At 39.9% G+C, this 21127-nt stretch overlaps 2 protein-coding genes across 4 annotated transcripts; both read left to right on the forward strand.

Annotated features, from left to right (window-relative positions):
* The first annotated feature begins 278 nt into the window (after positions 1-278).
* Positions 279-13384, forward strand: LOC112658874 (protocadherin beta-3-like). Of its 2 annotated transcripts, XM_049097439.1 has the most exons (2): positions 279-3714; positions 4630-13384. In XM_049097439.1, exons 1-2 carry the CDS (start codon positions 1444-1446, stop codon positions 4738-4740), a joined length of 2382 nt encoding a protein of 793 aa, XP_048953396.1. In that variant the 5' UTR covers positions 279-1443; the 3' UTR covers positions 4741-13384. The 2 variants fall into 2 exon arrangements, with proteins under 2 accessions (XP_048953396.1, XP_025300919.1); XM_025445134.3 differs by lacking the exon at positions 4630-13384 and having other exon boundaries at positions 286-4623.
* A 606-nt stretch (positions 13385-13990) lies between these two features.
* Positions 13991-20644, forward strand: LOC112658868 (protocadherin beta-4). 2 transcript variants are annotated; one of them, XM_049097417.1, is made up of 2 exons: positions 13991-17503; positions 18593-20644. In XM_049097417.1, exons 1-2 carry the CDS (start codon positions 15223-15225, stop codon positions 18760-18762), a joined length of 2451 nt encoding a protein of 816 aa, XP_048953374.1. In that variant the 5' UTR covers positions 13991-15222; the 3' UTR covers positions 18763-20644. The 2 variants fall into 2 exon arrangements, with proteins under 2 accessions (XP_048953374.1, XP_025300911.1); XM_025445126.3 differs by having other exon boundaries at positions 13994-20644.
* Positions 20645-21127: the final 483 nt, after the last annotated feature.

A 21127-nucleotide genomic window follows, 5' to 3' on the forward strand; every position in this document is an offset into this window, starting at 1 on the left:
TGAGCCACCCAGGGATCCCCTACATAGCACTTTTTTAAAAATTGATTTTCAATTTGCCAACAATATAGTGTAATACTCAGTGCTCATCCCATCAAGTGCCCTCCTCAGTTTTCACAGTTGTTTGGACATATAAAGTCTGTCCACCCCATTAGATGGAAAACTAAGATATATAGACTTAGGGTGTCTGGGTGGCTCAGTGGTTAAGCATCCACCTTTGGCTCAGGGCGTGATCCTGGAGTCCTGGGATCCAGTCCCATATAGGGCTCTTTGCGTGGAGCCTGCTTCTCCCTCTGCCTATGTCCCTGCCTCTCTCTATGTCTCTTATGAATAAATAAAATCTTTTAAAAAAGATATATATACATGATCTGTCTTGTTACCACTATATGCCTGACTTCTACAAACTTAACAAATATGTGTTTCCACAGATAAAATACAATTATACAGATGAAACAGTTAATATAGATGAAACCAGTAATTGTAAAATTACTGTTAAATAAGAAGAGGAGAAATATCGATGTTCCTTGAATGATTGTGAAGATTTGACCAGAATTAGGCATTTGTGGCCTCTGAATATATCTATTGTAATGATCTATTATATGATCTATTGTAATTTTTCATCACCTTTTCATAGGAATTTCCCCGATTATAAATGCAACTCATGCACATTTTACAAAATCTAGAAAATAAGAGAAAAACACAAGTAATCTATGAAGCACATAATTTAGAGCAAAATCTTTTAAAGTTTATGTGTGATAATTACAGAAGGGCAGGAAGAGTTGCCCTAGCAGCGAAATCTATAAATCCAGCAAAAACATGTAAATGAGGACTCTACCAGAGACAGTGGTTGTTTTTTTAAGGGCACATTTCATTTTCCCAGGTTGTGTTTGGTTAACTCATATAACACAAGAACCTCCTTCAGTAGCGTTAAATGGGTTTGATAAGGGGAGTGAGTGATTAAAAAATCAAATATAGAAATATATACAATCTTTTAAAATTATTTATTTATTTATTCATGAAAGACACACAGAGAGAGAGAGAGAGGCAGAGACATAGGCAGAAGGAAAAGCAGGCTCCACGCAAGGAGCCCGATGTGGGACCCGATCCCGGGACCCCTCATGAATAAATAAAATCTTGAAACAAAAAAAAATCAAAACACATGCTCTGCTCCAAAACTCCTTCTCTAAGTTTTTAAGTTACCAGCGAACGCTTGGTGGCGCTGTTGACTAAGAAGGCGAATTAACCACCGGCATTGTGCGCAGGCTCTAAGGCACCGATCCGGTTCGGGAAACTAGGCATTGTGAGCCTGGGCCGACTTTTAAGCAAGCAAATATGAGCAAATCTGGAAAGGATTATTCGCTAGACGTTCTTCCAGGGTTGAAAGGCACAAGACTGCGTTTGTTGGCACTGCCGGAGGCTTAGCTTGACAATATATCCGGGAAGAACATGGCCGAAAGCGCAATGGAGGCCAGAGGCGACAGCTTTCTTAGACAAAGGCAAGTTCTATTTCTCTTTGTTTTTCTGGGTGTGTCTCTGGCCGAGTCTGAGTCAAGACGCTACTCTGTGGTTGAGGAAACGGAGAGGGGCTTTTTAATAGCCAACCTAGCAAAGGATCTAGGGCTAGGGGTGGGGGAACTGGCTGTGAGGGGAGCCCAGGTTGTGTCTAAAGGGAACAGACAGCATATTCAGCTCAACCATCAGAACGGCGATCTGCTCCTGCATGAGAAATTGGACCGGGAAGAGCTCTGCGGCCCCACGGAGCCCTGTGTACTGCATTTTCAGATATTACTGCAAAACCCTTTGCAGTTTATTACATATGAGCTTCAGGTCATAGACGTAAATGACCATTCCCCGGTATTCTTTGAACATGAAATGCAGCTGAAACTCTTAGAAAACACGCCACCAGGGACCATAATTCCTTTGGGAAATGCTGAGGACTTGGATGTGGGAAGAAACAGTCTCCAAAACTACACGGTCACTCCTAATTCCCATTTCCACGTTCTCACACGCAGTCGTAGGGATGGAAGAAAGTATCCACTACTAGTGCTGGACAAAGCACTGGACCGTGAGGAGCAGCCAGAACTCATTTTGACTCTCACCGCGTTGGATGGTGGCTCTCCACCCCGGTCGGGGATCGCCCAGGTTCACATTGTGGTCTTAGACATAAACGACAACGCCCCAGAATTTACACAGTCACTCTATGAGGTTCAAGTTCTAGAGAACAGCCCCATTAACTCTGTTCTTGTCACCGTCTCAGCTTCTGATTTAGATACAGGAAATTTGGGGACGGTTTCATATGCATTTTTTCATGCTTCTGAAGAAATTCGCAAAACTTTTCAGCTCAATCCAATTACTGGTGATATCCAGCTAGTCAAATATTTGAATTATGAGGTTATGAATACCTATGAAGTGGACATAGAAGCCAAGGATGGCGGAGGCCTTTCAGGAAAAACAACAGTAATAGTTCAGGTGGTTGATGTGAACGACAACCCTCCAGAACTGACCTTGTCCTCAATAGCCAGCCCTATCCCTGAGAACTCACCAGAGACTGTGGTGGCTGTTTTCAGTGTTTCTGATCCAGACTCCGGAGACAATGGCAGAATTATGTGTTCCATCGAGAGCAATCTCCCTTTCAACCTCAAACCATCAGAAGAGAATTTCTATACCTTGGTAACAAATGGGGCGCTGGACAGAGAGAGCCAGGCAGAGTACAACATCACCATCACCGTCAGTGACCTGGGGACCCCCAGGCTGAAGACCCAGCACAACATCACCGTGACGGTCTCCGACGTCAACGACAACGCCCCCGCCTTCAGCCAGACCACCTACACCCTGCGCGTCCGCGAGAACAACAGCCCCGCCCTGCACATCGGCACCGTGAGCGCCACCGACAGAGACGCGGGCGCCAACGCCCAGGTCACCTACTCGCTGCTGCCGCCCCGGGACCCGCACCTGCCGCTCGCCTCGCTGGTGTCCATCAACGCGGACAACGGGCAGCTGTTCGCGCTCAGGTCCCTGGACTACGAGGCGCTGCAGGCCTTCGAGGTCCGCGTGGGCGCGGCCGACCGCGGCTCGCCCGCGCTGAGCAGCCAGGCGCTGGTGCGCGTGCTGGTGCTGGACGACAACGACAACGCGCCCTTCGTGCTGTACCCGCTGCAGAACGGCTCTGCGCCCTGCACCGAGCTGGTGCCGCGGGCGGCCGAGGCGGGCTACCTGGTGACCAAGGTGGTGGCGGTGGACGGCGACTCGGGCCAGAACGCCTGGCTGTCGTTCCAGCTGCTCAAGGCCACGGAGCCCGGGCTGTTCGGCGTGTGGGCGCACAACGGCGAGGTGCGCACGGCCCGGCTGCTGAGCGAGCGCGACGCCGTCAGGCACAGGCTGCTGGTGCTGGTCAAGGACAATGGCGAGCCGCCGCTGTCGGCCAGCGTCACGCTGCACGTGCTGCTGGTGGACGGCTTCTCGCAGCCCTACCTGCCGCTGCCGGACGTGGCGGCGGCCGAGGCCCGGGCCGACCCGCTCACCGTCTACCTGGTCATCGCCTTGGCGTCCGTGTCGTCGCTCTTCCTGTGCTCGGCGCTGGCGTTCGTGGCGGTGCGGCTGTGCAGGAGGAGCGGGGCGGCGTCGGGGGGTGGCTGCGCGGTGCCCGAGGGCCACTTTCCGGGCCACCTGGTGGACGTCAGCGGCGCGGGGACCCTGTCCCAGAGCTACCAGTACGAGGTGTGTCTGGCGGGAGGGACTGGGACCAGCGAGTTCAAGTTCCTCAAGCCCATTATTCCCAGTGGTCTGTTTCAGGATACTGAGTGAGACTAAAGCAAAGCTCTACTTTTATGGATAGTTTAGGTTTCATTTACACAACAGTAAAAAAAAATAGTTGTTTGGCTGTGGTTGTTTGCTTTTGAAATCAAGAATCTTTCGTTGATATAACATTTTGCTTATATGTTGATTTTACTTTGTGTTGTTTGTAATCCTTGCATATTCTTTTTTCATCTGCTTTCTGTCCTATAACGCAGTCTTAATGTCTCCTTCTCTTTTTCTAATAAGTGAGGAAAAATACATTCATTTTGTTTTAATGATTTCAAACAGGTTTACTTTAAGGAACTCATCTTAAATTCTACATCCAAAGAAATGTAGATGAAGTTCCAAACCAGTAATCTTATAATTTACCCTGTTGAATACAGTCACATCTTGTTCTTTACAATATACTTAAAGTAGCTTTGTAGTTAATGAAGTTTGTGGATATACAAAAATGTGTCTTCTTTAAGATGTACCTTCTTTAAGGTACAACATGTTTTTAGGGACATAGTAGTCAAATGAAAGTAATACATTTAGTTTACTTTCTGTTTTGACATTTGCAATTAATATTTAATACTATATTGATTTACATTGACAAAAATGCACACAAAATATAGGCTATGAGGCATATTACTCTTTGATTTGCTTAGTGTATTCTTATGATGACTGAAGAAAAATAATTAAGCCTAGAGCATTTTGAACAATAGATTGTGCCTTTTCATTTTGCACGAAAATGTTAGTGAGGCATCGGATACAATGACAATTTAGTTTGTAAATTCTGAGATCTAAATGTTATCAATCCAAGAGTCATTTTTTAAAATTTATTCATTTATTTGACAGAGAGTGTGGGGAGAAGGCCAAAGGGAGAAGGAGAGAGAGAGAGAATCTCATGCAGACTCTGTGCTTAGCAGGGAGCTGGAGGCCCGGCCCAGCTCCATCTCCGGACCCTGAGATCATAACCTCATCGGAAACCAAGAGTCCTGTGCTCAACCGACTGAGCCACCCAGGCATCCCAACCTAAGAGTCATTTTTTTTTTTAATTTCAAGAAAGCACATGCATATATGATTTCTAAATGCTTTACGGTAAATGTGGTATCCCACCCAATCCTGCTTTTAAAATTAATATCTAGGAGTGCCCAAGTGGCCCAGTCAGTTAAGCCACTGACTGCTGGTTTTAGGTCAGGTCTTGATCTCAGGGTCATGAAATCGAGCCCCACCTCCATGCTCAGAGTCTTCTTGGAGTTCTCTCTTCCTCTCTCTCTGCCTCTCCCCCACTATCATTCCCTCTCTCAAAATAAATAAATAAATCTTTAAAGAAAAATAATTTTAATACCTACTTGGCATTTAGATGGTGATATATGAGGGAAATACATATGTATTTTTTGTTTGTTTGTTTACCATCTTGATTCCCTCTTCCTGATTTCAACCTGACATTACTCAGGATTATATATGGTCCTTCTGGGATAAACTTTGTCCATCCACATCAGCATTCAGCCCCTATAATGTAAGTAAAAGATGTATAAGAAGAGGTAGTTCTAAAGAAGAGAGAGGAATATCATTGTGAAAATCTAAATTAGCTACACCTATGAATAAAATCTAGAAGCAACCAAAACATCACAGTTTATAGCTATTTTGGATGAAAAAGAAAAACTTATATTTAAGTGACAAATTAGGGATTCATAGGTGGCTCAGCGGTTCAGCGCCTGCCTTCGGCCCATGGCATGATCCTGGAGTCCCGGGATCGAGTCCCACATCGGGCTCCCTGCATGGAGCCTGCTTCTCTCTCTGCCTGTGTCTCTGCCTCTCTCTCTGTGTGTCTCTCATGAATAAATAAAATCTTAAAAAAATAAGTGACAAATTATTTAGTCCCCAATTAGAGACGTTGATTAGGAAAAAAAATCAATTTTCTCCTCAGAGGCATTTTCTCTTCCAGAGAGATAGAACTTTCCAAGAACTGAAAATTGGTGACTAGAAGAGAGTAAAGTGAAGTTTCTCAATGATTTTGAAAATTCCCAAAAGAGAAAAAGAATTTAAGATTGAACTTTCCTTTAATCATACATTAAAGTGTAGTTATAAATGCTGTCATTTTGTACAACTGAGAATCAAATGCACGAGTCCTTAATAATCAGAGGAAAGAGAATATTTCCTTTCACTGATGAAGCACTTTATAGAGATGTTTGAATCTGGCTCTTTTAGTCAGATCTTTTTTCTTCTTTTCATATTTAGCTGAATTTTCATTAAGAGAAGAAAAAGGCAAAGAACTATATCAAGACTTCTCTTTATTTGGCTGGCTTAGTACTGGTAGTGTCAGAGCTAGGGAAATATGCCATTGTGTAAGGTATAGAAGACAGGTTCTTTGTGTGTTTGTTTTTGTTTTTAGCCAATATGGTATATGATCTGGGACTAAAGTTGGAGAGGTTGTAATCTGATGATTCATTTAGACCTGGAAGACAAAAGAATAGATACTAGTAATAACTTAGTTGGTAGATCCATTGGATTTACATATTGTTGAGAAAGTGAACAGAATTTAGTAAAGCCAGAAAAGATCCTCTGTACTAAATTCGAAGGTCAGAAACAATTACACCTTAATCTTGTTTCAAAGTTGCTTTTATTTCTGGGCTGTTGGAAACCTTTTACTCTTTCATCTGAAGATAATGTTCAAAAACTACCTTATCTGGATATTAAGTAGAGGACAAAGAGGGTACCATAGGTATAGTCCTATCTATTGTGGCTACTTTCTGGAATTCCTATACTGAAAGTCTGGTACAAGGTGAAAGGGATGACTTCCAATGTTAATGATAATTTTTAGTAGTCTTCTATGAGGACTAATAAGTTCATTACTGTGAATTATTTCCAAATTGATCTCTAATATTCTAATTCTCAAAAAGTAAAGGAAATTAAAATGGCCCCTCCCCCCAAATACACTAAATAACCTGACTAGACTCTATGGAAATTATCAGTAGAGTCTGTTTCTCTTTTATTCAGAATTGCATCTCCAGCATTATAACACAATGCCTCACGCATAGTAGATGCTTCAATAACATTTGTTGAATGAGTAATTTTTAAAAAATATTTGAGAAGTCAATGAATTTTTCAAGAACTTGTTTACTTGGAACTTATCTGTACTGTGAAATTCAGAAGAACTAGCTACATTCAGAAAGGGCTGGGGCTAAAGAATTCTGATCTCCATAGAGCCAACATATTATTTACTGGTCTTCCTTCATTTGTTGAGATTTCTGGAAACTAAGAGAATTGTAAAATAATGTATTAATCTCTCTTTGGGTTCCAGTTGTGCTTGTTCACGTCTTTGATTTCAGGGATAAAGAAAAAGTGAAATACAAATGATTTATAAAAGCAGTGTCAACTTCTCAGACCTTCTCTTCATCAAATTAGCTTCCTGAAGTCAGTATTTGAATTCTCTGGCCTCTAATTGGTTATTCTATTGAACTTTGGTTAGCCTTCATGGTATCAAAATTAAGTGAAATTTGCAAGATCTGAAAATCTTTGAATAAACTTTAAAATAGCCAAGCATGAATTTAGTTTCAAAATGTAATTCTGGATAGTGTGCACTCTCATTTTTCCTCTTTGAAAACACATACATTCATTAATAATTGAAATATTTCCTTGACATTTACAATCTATTTTTTAACACTTCAAGAAAAGAAATGAAAATTTCAAACTTCTAAGTTCATTTAAATCTAAACTATATTCAAACATCAGTTATTAAAACTACCGAAGCATATAAGCTAGTGTAATTTTAGAAATAATTTTTTAAAAATTGTGCTTTACTTATTCATGAGAGACACACAGAGGCAGAGACATAGGCAGAGGGAGAAGCAGGCTCCCTGCAAGGAGCCTGATGCGGGGTTCAATCCCAGGCCAAAGGCACATGCTCAACCTCTGAGGCACCCAGGCACCCAAGCTAGCATAATTTTTATAAATCTTCCTTAATCCTTAAATATGACTTCCTTGTAAATGAAGACTTTAAAAAAAAGTCAAAGTTTTCTGCCATATCCCACTACTTTTGTTCTTTATTTATTCTTGCTTTTCAGAGTAGATTGCTATATATTTTAAAGCTAGAAATCTGTTAGTTGTAATTCAGAGTTATTTTTATGTCTAATATGAATATTCTTAGCCAATAGTTTGGTTGAACATAGATTATTAAGTTTAAACTCATTTTCCTTCTGTTCTTTTGGTATCCAACACTGTTGTGAAAAAGTATGAAATCAGTATAGTTGTCATTCTTTTATCCGTAAACTTCTTTATTTTTTATTTTTTATTTTAAAATATTTTATTTATTTATTCATGAGAGACACCGAGAGAGAGAGGCAGAGACACAGGCAGAGGTAGAAGTAGGCTCCATGCAGGGAGCCCAATGTGGGACTTGATCCCGGGACTCCAAGATCACTCCCTGAGCCAAAGGCAGGCGCTAAACCACTGAGCCACCCAGGAATCCCCAATTCTTTATGTTTTTAAAGTAATTTCTATACCTAGCATGGAGCTCTAACTCACTACCCAAAATCAAGAGTTGCATGCTCTACAGTGTTGCACATGGTAGTGCTAGATGACCAAGGAAACTTGCTGCAAATATTTATGCACTGAGCTGGTGCCACATAGAACACGGTGGTAATCTGGATGGCAATGTGAGTTAGAACTCAGGATCTTTATAATAATGATGCAAAGCTTCATAGTACTTGATGTTTAGCATGTGGGCTCACAACCTGTAAGTATGGAGCAGTGAAGCATATCTAGGCTCTAGACTGATAGTCACAGCCAGGCACAAGCTATTGTTATTAAGGACTAGAAGCCACCTCTATTTGACATGGTCTAGGACCTTTCCCAGCCTGAACCTCCTCATTCACTGTCATTCACTGAACCTCCTCAGACGTGTACTCATCTGATAGATTCTCTGTCCTCATGATCACTGAATTGACTCAGCCATCTTCTTCTTCAATTCTCTGCTCCTATTCAATGATGTTCAGTTGTGGAGGATGAACAGGGAACCTTCAGTGGACTACTGCTCATAATACCATTTTTTTGAGCCTTTGGGAGATGTCAACATCATTGGGACTTAGTTGCAGAACTATTAATGTGAGAGGTTTCTGACTGGAATGTCAGAGACAAATGGGTTCAGATTTCTGAAGTCAGTTGTCTCCAGCTAATATAGATTGTCTATGAGGAAGAGCTTTGATGAGAAATTCAACTTCTAAAACAATTGGCAGTTTATAAAAAATTAAAACTATGTTGTCTAAATATTGTCATTTTGAAGTGGGGTTTCTTTGTGCCTAAATTTTTTATCTCTGGGGAAATGGATTTTTTTCATCTTAGATGTCTTATCCTATTCAAGCAGATTTAATCAGTAATCAAAAACTTCCCATAAAAAAAAAAAACTTCCCATAAAGAAAGTTCCTGGATGAGAATTCTACTGAATGCTTAAAAAACTAACACCAGTCCTTCACAAATCCAATTATAAAAAGAGGAGCAGGGGTCATTTCCCAATTCATTCTATGGGCTCTGTATTATCCTGATGCTAAAAACAAAGATAATACAAGTAAACTATATACCATATTCCTTATGAATATAGATGCAAAAATTATAAACAAAATAGCAAACTGACTCCAGCAACATATAGAAGGAATTATACAGCATGATCAAGTAGAATTTATCCCAGAAATTCAAAGTTGGTTTAAAATATGAAAACCAGGGGTGCCTGGGTGGCTCAGTGGTTGAGCATCTGCCTTCAGCTCAGGGCATGATCTCAGGGTCCTGGGATTGAGTCCCTCATCCAGCTCCCCTCAGGGACCCTGCCTCTCTCTCTGCCTACATCTCTGCCTCTCTCTCTGTGTCTCTCATGAATAAGTAAATAAAATCTTTAAAAACTAAAGTGTTGTTTTTTAAAAAATAAAATAAAATATGAAAATCAATTAGTATGATACACCTTATTAACAAAAAAGGAAAAATGATACAATCATCTCAATTTACACAGAAAAAGCACTTAACATAATTCAACACCTTTCATGATAAAAACACTCAATAAACTAGGAAGAATAGGAAATGTCCTCAACTTGATAAAGGGCAATAATAAGAACCCAAACCCACAGCTAACTTCATATTTAATGGTAAAAGACTTTCTCCCAAAGATGAGGAACAGACAATGATGTTTCCTCCCACTACTTTATTTAATATTGTACTGGAAATCTAGCCAGGGCAATTAGGCAAGAAAAAGAAAATAAATCAGATTGTAAATTAAGGATTAAAAGTATTAAAAAAAGAATTAAAAGTATTTTTGTGGATGACATGATCTTGTATAAAGAACATCCTAAGGAGGGGCGCCTGAGTGGCTGGGTTGGTTGAATGTTCAACTCCTGATTTCAGCTCAGGTCATGCTCTCAGGGTCCTGGGATGGAACCCCACACTGGCCTCCTGGCTCAGTGAGGAATCTGTTTTCTCTCTCTCTCTCTGTCCCTCTGCCCCTTTTCTACCCTCCTACCTCCCCATGCCCACTCTCTAAATAAATAAATAATCTTTAAAAATAAAATGTATTTCTTTTTTAAAAAAGATTTTATTTATTTATTCATGAGACACACAGAGAGAGAGAGAGAGAGTGAGAGAGAGAGGCAGAGACACAGGCAGAGGGAGAAGCAGGCTCCATGCAGGGAGCCTGATGTAGGACTTGATCCAGGATCACGACCTGAGCCAAAGGCAGACACTTAACCGCTGAGCCACCCAGGTGTCCCTCAAATGTATTTCTATACATTAGCATTGGACAATTCAAAAAAGAAATTAAAACCATTTATGATAGCATCAAAAAGAATAAAATGCTTAGGAACAAATTTAACAAAATAAGTACAAGACTTTACCCTGAGCACAACAAAACATCATTGAGGGAAATTAAAGAAGACCTAAGTAAATGGAAAGTGTTCACTGATTGAAAGATTCAATATTATTGAGATGGTGATACCTCTCAAATTGGTCTACAGACTCAATGCAATCCCTATCAAAATCCCAGCTGGTTTTGTTTTGGGGTTTTGGTTTTGTTATGTTTTTGCAGAAATTGGCAAATGACCCTAAAATTCATAAGAAAATGCAAGGGACCCAGAAGAGACAAAACAATCTTGAAAAAGAACAACAGAGTTGGAGGACTCATACTTCCTGAGTTTAAAGATGTATTATTAGTCAGACATTAGATATTTGAACATCCTGATACATTAAACATACCAATACTATCTTTTTATTTGGTATATACTATAAGGAATTATTAGAAATTATCTTAGATTCTATCATGAATTTCTCAAGCCAAAATTGAATTATTCAGATATCTACTTTCTAAAGTCGCGTTTCAATAAATGTGATTTTGTTTATTTATTGAGAGAGAGAGTACACATGTGACTGTGAGGTGGGGAGGGGCAGAGGAGAGAGAGAGAGGGAAAGAGAATCTTAAGCAGACTGCACACTCAATGCAGAGCCCAATGCCAGGCTCGATCTCATGACCCTAAGATCATGACCTGAGTCAAAATCAAGAGTTAAAAAAAAAAAAATCAAGTTAGTCACTTAACCAACTGAGCCACCCAGGCATCCCAATAAATGTGATTTTAAAAAATAACTTATAGGTTTAGTTTGGAATTTTAACTGATATTATTTTGTTTTTACCAGTGAGCAGTATTGTTTGCTTTAAAGTTATTTCACTCAAATGGCCAGCCTGATATATCTAATTTATCTATCCAGTAGAAAAATCTCAAAAATTTATAAGACTTCCTAACAAAATTCATAAACCATCAATACTAACCAATTATTAACGTTAGCTTAATATTTTGAAATAATACTATTGATTATATATATTTATATTATTTATAGTATATATACTATATATAAGTGTCATTTAAGGAACTAAAAATACTAGTTAAAATCTAATTCCTATTTCACCAATTAATCTCTCTTAACAATTAATGTTTAATTTCTGCTCTACTCTCCCCCTTCAAGTTAAGAACAAAATAGCCCTCAAGTCATCATGAAGTTTAAAAAACATTCTCTCACTTTTTTTTTAAACAAGTGAGAGTATTCAAAACTCCAGAGTATGGATTTTGCATTTTGAACTTTTGGTCTACTTGTGTTCAAATTCCTTTGAAATGATTTTGATCTTTCCTTCAAAGAAATTCGAAGTTCTTGCTTGTACTTTGCCAGGGAAGAATTAAAACTATTCCTTCTCTCTTTGTATATTCAACATAGAAAAAATGCTTCAAATGTCGTATTTCAGGTCAGATGAAATTTGTGTAAATTTTGTAGTATGAATCCTTCAGAATGGATAATGTAACCTTCCTGACTAGAATAGAATGGTTTTTCAGTGATCATCTTTGATATCATTAACTCCTCCTCTGTGCAGGTAAAATATAATAGATTTTTTTTCTAGGTTTAGCAATTTATTTGGGGGAATAATCTCTTAGGTCATCTTACTTGCTTTTAACTTTACACCCTAATAACATTTCAAAAGATCTATACATAGATATCTTTTTCTCCAATAATCAAGGCTATAATGAGAATTCATTATATATATATATATAAATATATATATATTCATTATATATATAAAAAATATATATATATTTAAAAATATATATATATCACTCTTATTTTTTTTTACCTTGACCTCAACAAAACACTATTAGTTTCTCTTCCAATTTCTAAGTTTTGTAACCACCTTAGGAAGACAGACCATTTTAAAGATTCTTATATTACTTGCACAGTTGAACACATATATCACCCATGATATCTCTGTAACCAAGGCAAGGCTGAAGAATGAATCTAAATTATCTAAAAAGTTGTTCGCTTCTCCAATCCCACTTATGTGAGTAAGAGAATACATTCTGGAGCCACACTCTAACAGTTTGAATCCTAGCTCTGCCATTTCATATGGTGTTTGATTATGGGCAGGTTATTTAAACTCTCTGTGCCTCAATTTCTTTAAAAAATGTGGCTAATAAGAGTGCCTACTTCATAGGGTGGTTGGGGGATAAAATGAATTAATATGTGTAAATGCTTATAATATCTAGCATATAGAGGCACCTATGTGTTAATATTATCTAAATTTCACTTGCTTTGGATTGACAAAAGGAATGAAAAGAGATGATTTGCGACACTGTTTCAATGTTAACATATAGAAAGAAGTAAACAAAATATAGTTTGAGTTTTGTTCTGAACACTTTAACTTGAATCTAATTAGAGCTTGGTTATTATAAACAGTTTGCTTTTTGTTTTGCCCAAGATATTTGTTTTCCACTTATATCTAAAATAATATTCTTATCTTTTGCTCTTTTCAGTGTTTTATTATTTTTATTTCACTTAATGGCCCTATATATTGTATCTCCTCTGATTTGCCTTAATATGAAGGAATTCTAAAGTGTATTAATGTTATTATTACTGCCATTGCTATGTCTCTTATAGGAGTTAATAGAACCGGAATCAAAGTAAATTTAACTGAATCATACTTAGCATGTTCTCTGCGAATTCTGTTTATTTTCAGACATGTTAATGGCTGAATGTATGATCTGGCAATAATCTTATATAAATAGAAACACGATCATTAGAGTGGATTAATTTATTTATTCATCTGATATTTGTGAATGACTACTATAATCTAAGCTCTTTCAAAAATATTTTTTCTAATACTTTCTGTCCCTCAGAGTCTAAGATTATTAACTGCCTTTAAAATAATTCATTCAACATGAACTATAAATTATTAAGTAATTAAATAAAATGGCAAGATATTTAAGGAGGGGAAACCCTGTATGTGCAAAGATAAATGGTACTCCACTCAATGTACTAATTGCAACCAAACCTGGTTAACTGAATCTCAGTTAAATTATTATATTGACAATCACAATAGCTGCACACTGCGCTGGAGTTTCATTTTATAAATAAGTCTCTTCTCTTTATGATATATGAATAGACAAGGCCTGAGACCCCTTTGTTCACAGGTTAAAATGCTTTTTAAAATTTTTTATTTATTCATGAGAGAGAGAGAGAGAGAGAGAGGCAGAGACACAGGCAGAGGGAGGAGCAAGCTCCATGCAGGGAGCCTGATGTGGGATTCAATCCCAGGTCTCCAGGATCACGCCCTGGGCTGAAGGCAGCACTAAACCGCTGAGCCATAAAATGCTTTAAAATCAGGGCTTCTGGGATCCCTGGGTGGCGCAGCGGTTTGACGCCTGCCTTTGGCCCAGGGCGCGATCCTGGAGTCCCGGGATCGAATCCCACGTCAGGCTCCCGGTGCATGGAGGCTGCTTCTCCCTCTGCCTGTGTCTCTGCCTCTCTCTCTCTCTCTGTGTGACTATCATAAATAAATTTAAAAAATAAAAAAAAAATCAGGGCTTCTTATTTCCCCCCAAGTCAGCTGGTTGAAGAATATGGTATCTGGTATAAAAAGCATAAAAAGTGGTAAGAAGCAAACTTATTATAAAATATAGGTATCTATCTAACTAAATAAGCTTAAGCTTAAGGCCTTTATCTTAAAAAATTTATATTTACTCACTTAATTTTGTCTATATATTATTCTGATAATAGTCAAGTAATCAAGTCCTATAATCCTTTGAGCTTCAGTTTCCTTATCTGTAAAACTCCTTTGATCTCCTCCCCAGGTCTAAGAATCTGACTCTAATACTGTTTGATTTCCTTCTAAATTTAATGTGGGTTAACACTGTAAAAGGACTCATAACAAAGTGAAATGCTTCTTCATTCAACAATACTACTATTTGTGTAGCAGTATAGGAACACAGAAACTTCCCTTTGAAAAAATAGTCTCCTTGAGACCATGTGATACCAAACACCTTTAAAAACTTTTGTATCATCATAAATTCCTCACATACTTGGGAATAAACAAATATTAACTATTATGAATTATAATTTTATAAGGACTTATCTCACCTGGTTAGATTATGTAAAGGGGAAATGGAGTAAAGTCCCGCTGATTAGAGTGTGGGGGACCAGGTTATCCTCTTGCTTTGTGCCTATAATTAATTACTCTATCTTATGCAATATAATGAAGTAACCTTATAGATTATGCAATTTAATGGAATTAAAAAGTTTGTAAAAGTTCTATGCACTTTTAAAAATAGCTTACATTTGGACACTTCCAAAATATGCTTTGACATGAGAATTTTAATTTCTAAGTCGAGACGCAGGGTGGCGCTGCAGGCTAAGACTGAATCAAGAGCCCTAAAAAGCTCGCGTATTCCTTTGTTGCAAAGAGAAAAAATACACGCATGAAGCTTTGCCAGCCGTGCTGGATTACTAGCGAGTTTGGGCTGCGATACACTAAACGAATTTACGATTAAAGGCAACTTTGTGAGGACTCTACCAAACAAGAAATCAGAATTTAATACCTCCAGTCTTTTTCTGGCTCCCAGGAGGGATTGGATATAAAAGCACCAGGTCTCCAACATGGAGACACCAGAGAGAATTCAACCAAACAGGCAAGTGATGGCCTTTATTTTAATGGTGTTCTTGTCTCAGGCTCGCGGCGAGCCTATTCGTTATTCTGTGATGGAAGAAACAGAGAGTGGCTCCTTTGTAGCCCATCTGACAGAGGATCTGGGCCTGGGGATTGGGGAACTGGCAGCCAGGTCGGCCCGGGTGGTGTCTGACGATGACAAGCAGCGCTTGCAGCTGGACCGTCAGACTGGAGATTTGCTTTTGAGGGAGAAACTAGACAGGGAAGAGCTATGTGGCCCCGTTGAACCGTGTGTACTGCATTTCCAAGTAATTCTAGAAACTCCAGTTCAGTTTTTTGAAGGAGAATTATCAATCCAGGACGTAAATGACCACTCCCCGGTATTCCCGACTAGGGAAATGCTCTTGAAAATACCGGAAAACAGCCCGCCAGGGACTCTCTTTCCGTTGAAATTGGCTCAGGATTTGGATGTGGGCAGCAATGGTCTTCAAAAATACACGATCAGCCCCAATTCTCATTTTCATGTTCTAACCCGAAATCATAGTGAGGGCAAGAAATACCCAGATTTGGTGCAGGACAAAGCACTGGATCGAGAAGAGCAGCCTGAGTTCAGCTTAACCCTCATGGCACTGGATGGTGGGTCTCCACCTAGGTCTGGCACCACTGCAGTGAGAATCCTGATTATGGACGTCAATGACAATGCTCCAGAGTTTGTGCACTCCCCATATGAGGTGCAGGTCTTGGAAAACAGCCCAATAGACTCCCCAGTACTTAGTGTCTCGGCTAGAGATGCAGATGCTGGAAACTTCGGGAGTGTTTCCTATGGCTTGTTCCAAGCATCAGATGAAATTAAGCAAACTTTCTCAATAAATGAAGTCACAGGAGAAATCCGACTGACAAAGAAACTTGATTTTGAACAAATTAAATCTTACCACGTGGAAATTGAGGCTGTTGATGGAGGAGGCCTTTCTGGAAAAGGCACTGTAGTCATATATGTGGTGGATATGAATGACAACGCCCCTGAACTTACCATATCTTCAGTCACCAGCTCTATCCCAGAAAATGCTCCTGAGACTGTAGTGTCTGTCTTCAGAATTCGAGATAGAGACTCTGGAGACAATGGAAAGATGATTTGCTCTATTCCAGAAAATCTGCCTTTCCTTCTGAAACCGACTTTCAAGAATTTCTACACCCTGGTAACAGAGAGCCCCCTCGACAGAGAGAGCCAGGCGGAGTACAACATCACCATCACCGTCAGTGACCTGGGGACCCCCAGGCTGAAAACCCAGCACAACATCACCGTGACGGTCTCCGACGTCAACGACAACGCCCCCGCCTTCAGCCAGACCACCTACACCCTGCGCGTCCGCGAGAACAACAGCCCCGCCCTGCACATCGGCACCGTGAGCGCCACCGACAGAGACGCGGGCGCCAACGCCCAGGTCACCTACTCGCTGCTGCCGCCCCGGGACCCGCACCTGCCGCTCGCCTCGCTGGTGTCCATCAACGCGGACAACGGGCAGCTGTTCGCGCTCAGGTCCCTGGACTACGAGGCGCTGCAGGCCTTCGAGGTCCGCGTGGGCGCGGCCGACCGCGGCTCGCCCGCGCTGAGCAGCCAGGCGCTGGTGCGCGTGCTGGTGCTGGACGACAACGACAACGCGCCCTTCGTGCTGTACCCGCTGCAGAACGGCTCTGCGCCCTGCACCGAGCTGGTGCCGCGGGCGGCCGAGGCGGGCTACCTGGTGACCAAGGTGGTGGCGGTGGACGGCGACTCGGGCCAGAACGCCTGGCTGTCGTTCCAGCTGCTCAAGGCCACGGAGCCCGGGCTGTTCGGCGTGTGGGCGCACAACGGCGAGGTGCGCACGGCCCGGCTGCTGAGCGAGCGCGACGCCGTCAGGCACAGGCTGCTGGTGCTGGTCAAGGACAATGGCGAGCCGCCGCTGTCGGCCAGCGTCACGCTGCACGTGCTGCTGGTGGACGGCTTCTCGCAGCCCTACCTGCCGCTGCCGGACGTGGCGGCGGCCGAGGCCCGGGCCGACCCGCTCACCGTCTACCTGGTCATCGCCTTGGCGTCCGTGTCGTCGCTCTTCCTGTGCTCGGCGCTGGCGTTCGTGGCGGTGCGGCTGTGCAGGAGGAGCGGGGCGGCGTCGGGGGGTGGCTGCGCGGTGCCCGAGGGCCACTTTCCGGGCCACCTGGTGGACGTCAGCGGCGCGGGGACCCTGTCCCAGAGCTACCAGTATGACGTCTGTCTGACCGGAGTCCCTAGAACTGGTGAGTTCAAATTTCTGAAACCGATATTTCCCAACCTCTTGATTGAGGACAGTGAGAGAGAAATTAAAGAAAACTCCAACTGCAGGAATAGCTTCGTATTCAGTTAAAGATTGTATCTGGTCAAGTCAGCCTCTCCTTAATTTTGGTAAACATCTCATTGCCATGCTTTTCTTTTAATAAATTTTGTTGTCTAAATATGTATATCTCTATTCCAAAACTATGCATATCCCTGATTGTGCTAAAATTTCCTCCTTTGATTAATATTCATTGGACTCGCATTTTCAGTTACACTGGTTATGGAGTATGTATATTCTCCATATTTGACCTTTTCTTATGATTAATCTTTCCATAACTATAATTACTCAAGTAGTGTAAGAAAAAACTTTATTTAAATCAACTTCTTAATGTCTTAAAGCTTTTATGTATTCGTGCATTCTATATATTTGTGATGTTTGTCTTTATCTTCGGAGTGTTGGAAATTCTTTTAGCTACCTAGGCCTTGTTGACTGTTCTCCAGGTTATGTCCCCGAAAACCCATGAGCATCTAACTTAACTTAATTGTTTCTCTGAAATTGTACATAAACATGCATTTTGATTAAAATATTAATACGCTAAAATTGTGACTTCCTATTGTGAACACCATACTAGAATTTAAAAAAATTTTTTGATTGTTACTTACCTATCACCTTGTGTGTGTTCCATATATACTAATATTAGATTTTAAAAATTATTCTCATTTATAAGTAATAATTGAGGAGAAAAATCCATAATTTGGCATCATGCTCACTAAACAAACCTAAGTCACTGCTTGGTAAGATCCTTTAAAACAATTTCAGAACCTTAAATAAGCCTTAAATCCTTTCAAAGGATTCAAGATATGAAGGACATCATATACCTCCTTGTCCTTCATTTTGCCCAATAAATAGAAGTTCATGTGTAATTTAATGTATATGTTTCTTTTGGTTTTCTTGCAGCTTCTCTCCATCTTTCGAAAGGGTCAAAGAATTTCTTCTGAGTTTCAGTTATTCTTTTCAGGTCTATTCAAGGTTATTGAGTGATAGGAAATTTTCATTTTAAATTACTTTGCAGGGGATCCCTGGGTGGCGCAGAGGTTTGGCGCCTGCCTTTGGCCCAGGGCGCAATCCTGGAGACCCGGGATCGAATCCCACATCGGGCTCCCGGTGCATGGAGCCTGCTTCTCCCTCTGCCTGTGTCTCCGCCTCTCTCTCTCTCTCTCTGTAACTATCATAAATAAATAAAAAAAAAATTAAATTACTTTGCAGACATAAACATCCTTTATCAACAAAATAATGTTTTATTTTTGATGTCGAAGTTATCTTCTGTTCAATGTACTCTGAGGTATTTAATGTAAGCTTATCAATTCTGCTAAATTTTCATTTATAAGAAATAAGCATTATTTTGTCATTTTGGACAATAAGAATAGAAATAGGAATTAAATAAGAAGTGAACTTATCAGAAGTATAATTGTTTTACATTGTATTCAATAAGCAAAGTCAGCTAATCATGTGGTTTCCAACTAAATTTATATGGATATAAGTGTAAAACCTCTTAGTTGAACTTTTGGCATAATGTGAGCAATTAAAGGGCTTGCTTTTTAATCTAAATATTTATTTTTAATCTGAAGGGTCATCCTACTAGAATTTAATTATTTATACTTATCCCTGAATTACTTTTTTTCTTAAGGGTATAATGACATAAAAAGGAAAATTACTGGTTAAGTTATTCCTGAAACATAACCTTTAGCTTTCATCTAGCCTAAAAATTGAAATGAGAAAGTGAGGGATCCCTGGGTGGCACAGAGGTTTAGCGCCTGCCTTTGGCCCAGGGCGTGATCCTGGAGTCCCGGTATTGAATCCGACGTCGGGCTCCCGGTGCATGGAGCCTGCTTCTCCCTCTGCCTATGTCTCTGCTTCTCTCTCTCTCTCTGTGTGACTATCATAAATAAATAAAAATTAAAAAAAAGTTTAAAAAAAAGAAATGAGAAAGTGATAAAAATGAGAACAAAATTAAACACAAGTACATATAGGCATAAATATGGTAGTAAACTTTAATGACTACTCCATTTACTGGCTATTTAAATGAATAGCTTTTATGTATGGTGATGAGAAATGTGATTGAAGTTTTCACAGTATATTTCAACATTATCAAAATCCAAGTTCCCTTTTTTCTGTTTATGTCAGTAAAGTCCAATTTGTATAATTGCCCAAATGAGACTGGCCAAATAAACACCCAGAACCCACCTTTATGAATTTATGTGTAAATCTGTGAATTACTTTTTGTATTATTTTATGGATTACTGTGTGTATTCATAAAGCACAGATCATTCTTTACAATAATGCATGGATCATTCTGTATACCAGACTTTGGTGTAGAATGGATCAACATTTTGAAATTCAATGATTTTCTAAGTAAGATGATTTCAAAGATTTTTTCAGTAGTAAATGTGATCAAATAATATCTGCAGATTGAATACCTTATGAAAAATAGGCCAATTCTATTGTTGCAAAAACAAAAATAAACAATGAAGGCCAAAGATCTTGATAATAATGCTCATTTCAATCCTATGTTTTCTCACATGCTTCTGTTATATGTGCATTTTTCCTGTTTTACTGAGAAATAATTGAAATACATACTGTGTAAATTTAAGGTGTACAGAATGATGCTTTGAATTAAATATATTGTGAAGTGACTACCACACACAATAGGCTCAGCTAATATCCTTCTTATATATATATATATATCTTTTACAATTTCTTTATTGTTTTTTTGGCCACAGCACATAGTTAGTTGAACATATGCTGTTTGGGGGCAGAAATTTTACTGAAGGCGTTGTATAGGCCCACATCACTTCAAAAACCCCCTCTTCCTTTACTACTGAAAATTACAAAATACAGATTTTAAACAATCTGAGGTTAAAAGTTATGTACTGGGCAGCCCTGGTGGCTCAGTGGTTTAGCGCCGCCTTCAGCCCAGGGCGTGATCCTGGAGACCTGGGATTGAGTCCCATGTCAGGCTCCCTGCATGGAGCCTGCTTCTCCCTCTGCCTATGTCTCTGCCTCTCACTCTTTCTGTGTGTCCCTCATGAATAAATAAATAAAATCTTAAAAAAACAAAATAAAAGTTATGTACTTATTTGGTGGAAGTCTGCTTCTAGGTAGAATGGATGGATTACCTAACAGCAGAAACACACATAAAAACTTATTAAAAGTCAGAAATTATCTGTTTGAAGCAACAGATAGCAGATGATATAATAAGAACTCAAAGAGCCAAGATTTCTTGGAGTTGTGAACTGACTTCTATAGTCAATTTGCCCTGCAGAAGTTTGCTAGCTCTTAGAACAGACAGAAGGCTCCTGCTAGGGCCAGAAAAATGGCTAACTTCAGTAGCCATTGGCAGACTGGAAGATGCAAGCTCATGGCTACTTTTTCCCCTCCAAGACACTTGTCAAATTCAAGGATATTCCAGGGAAGAAAACTAAAAGCCTAAGTAAAACATCTCTGAACAGCAGAGTCAGTTTTGATAGTCTTGATACATGAAGACTAGGGTTTAGAACCTGCCATGGTTAAGAGGCCGTAGAAAATACACTGAGTTCTCAACTGATCA

The sequence above is a fragment of the Canis lupus genome, chromosome 2 (genome assembly GCF_003254725.2).
Source record: "Canis lupus dingo isolate Sandy chromosome 2, ASM325472v2, whole genome shotgun sequence".
NCBI classification, from domain to species: domain Eukaryota; kingdom Metazoa; phylum Chordata; class Mammalia; order Carnivora; family Canidae; genus Canis; species Canis lupus.

What these genes read in the sequence shown, in the direction of transcription:
- LOC112658874 (XM_049097439.1), top strand. Translation starts at nt 1,444, where the DNA reads ATGGCCGAAAGCGCAATGGAGGCCAGAGGCGACAGCTTTCTTAGACAA. An exon ending in CCCAGAGCTACCAGTACGAG is followed by an intron (nt 3,715 to 4,629) that starts GTGTGTCTGGCG and finishes TTTATTTGACAG; the next exon opens with AGAGTGTGGGGAGAAGGCCA.
- LOC112658868 (XM_049097417.1), top strand. Translation starts at nt 15,223, where the DNA reads ATGGAGACACCAGAGAGAATTCAACCAAACAGGCAAGTGATGGCCTTT. An exon ending in GACCGGAGTCCCTAGAACTG is followed by an intron (nt 17,504 to 18,592) that starts GTGAGTTCAAAT and finishes ATTACTTTGCAG; the next exon opens with GGGATCCCTGGGTGGCGCAG.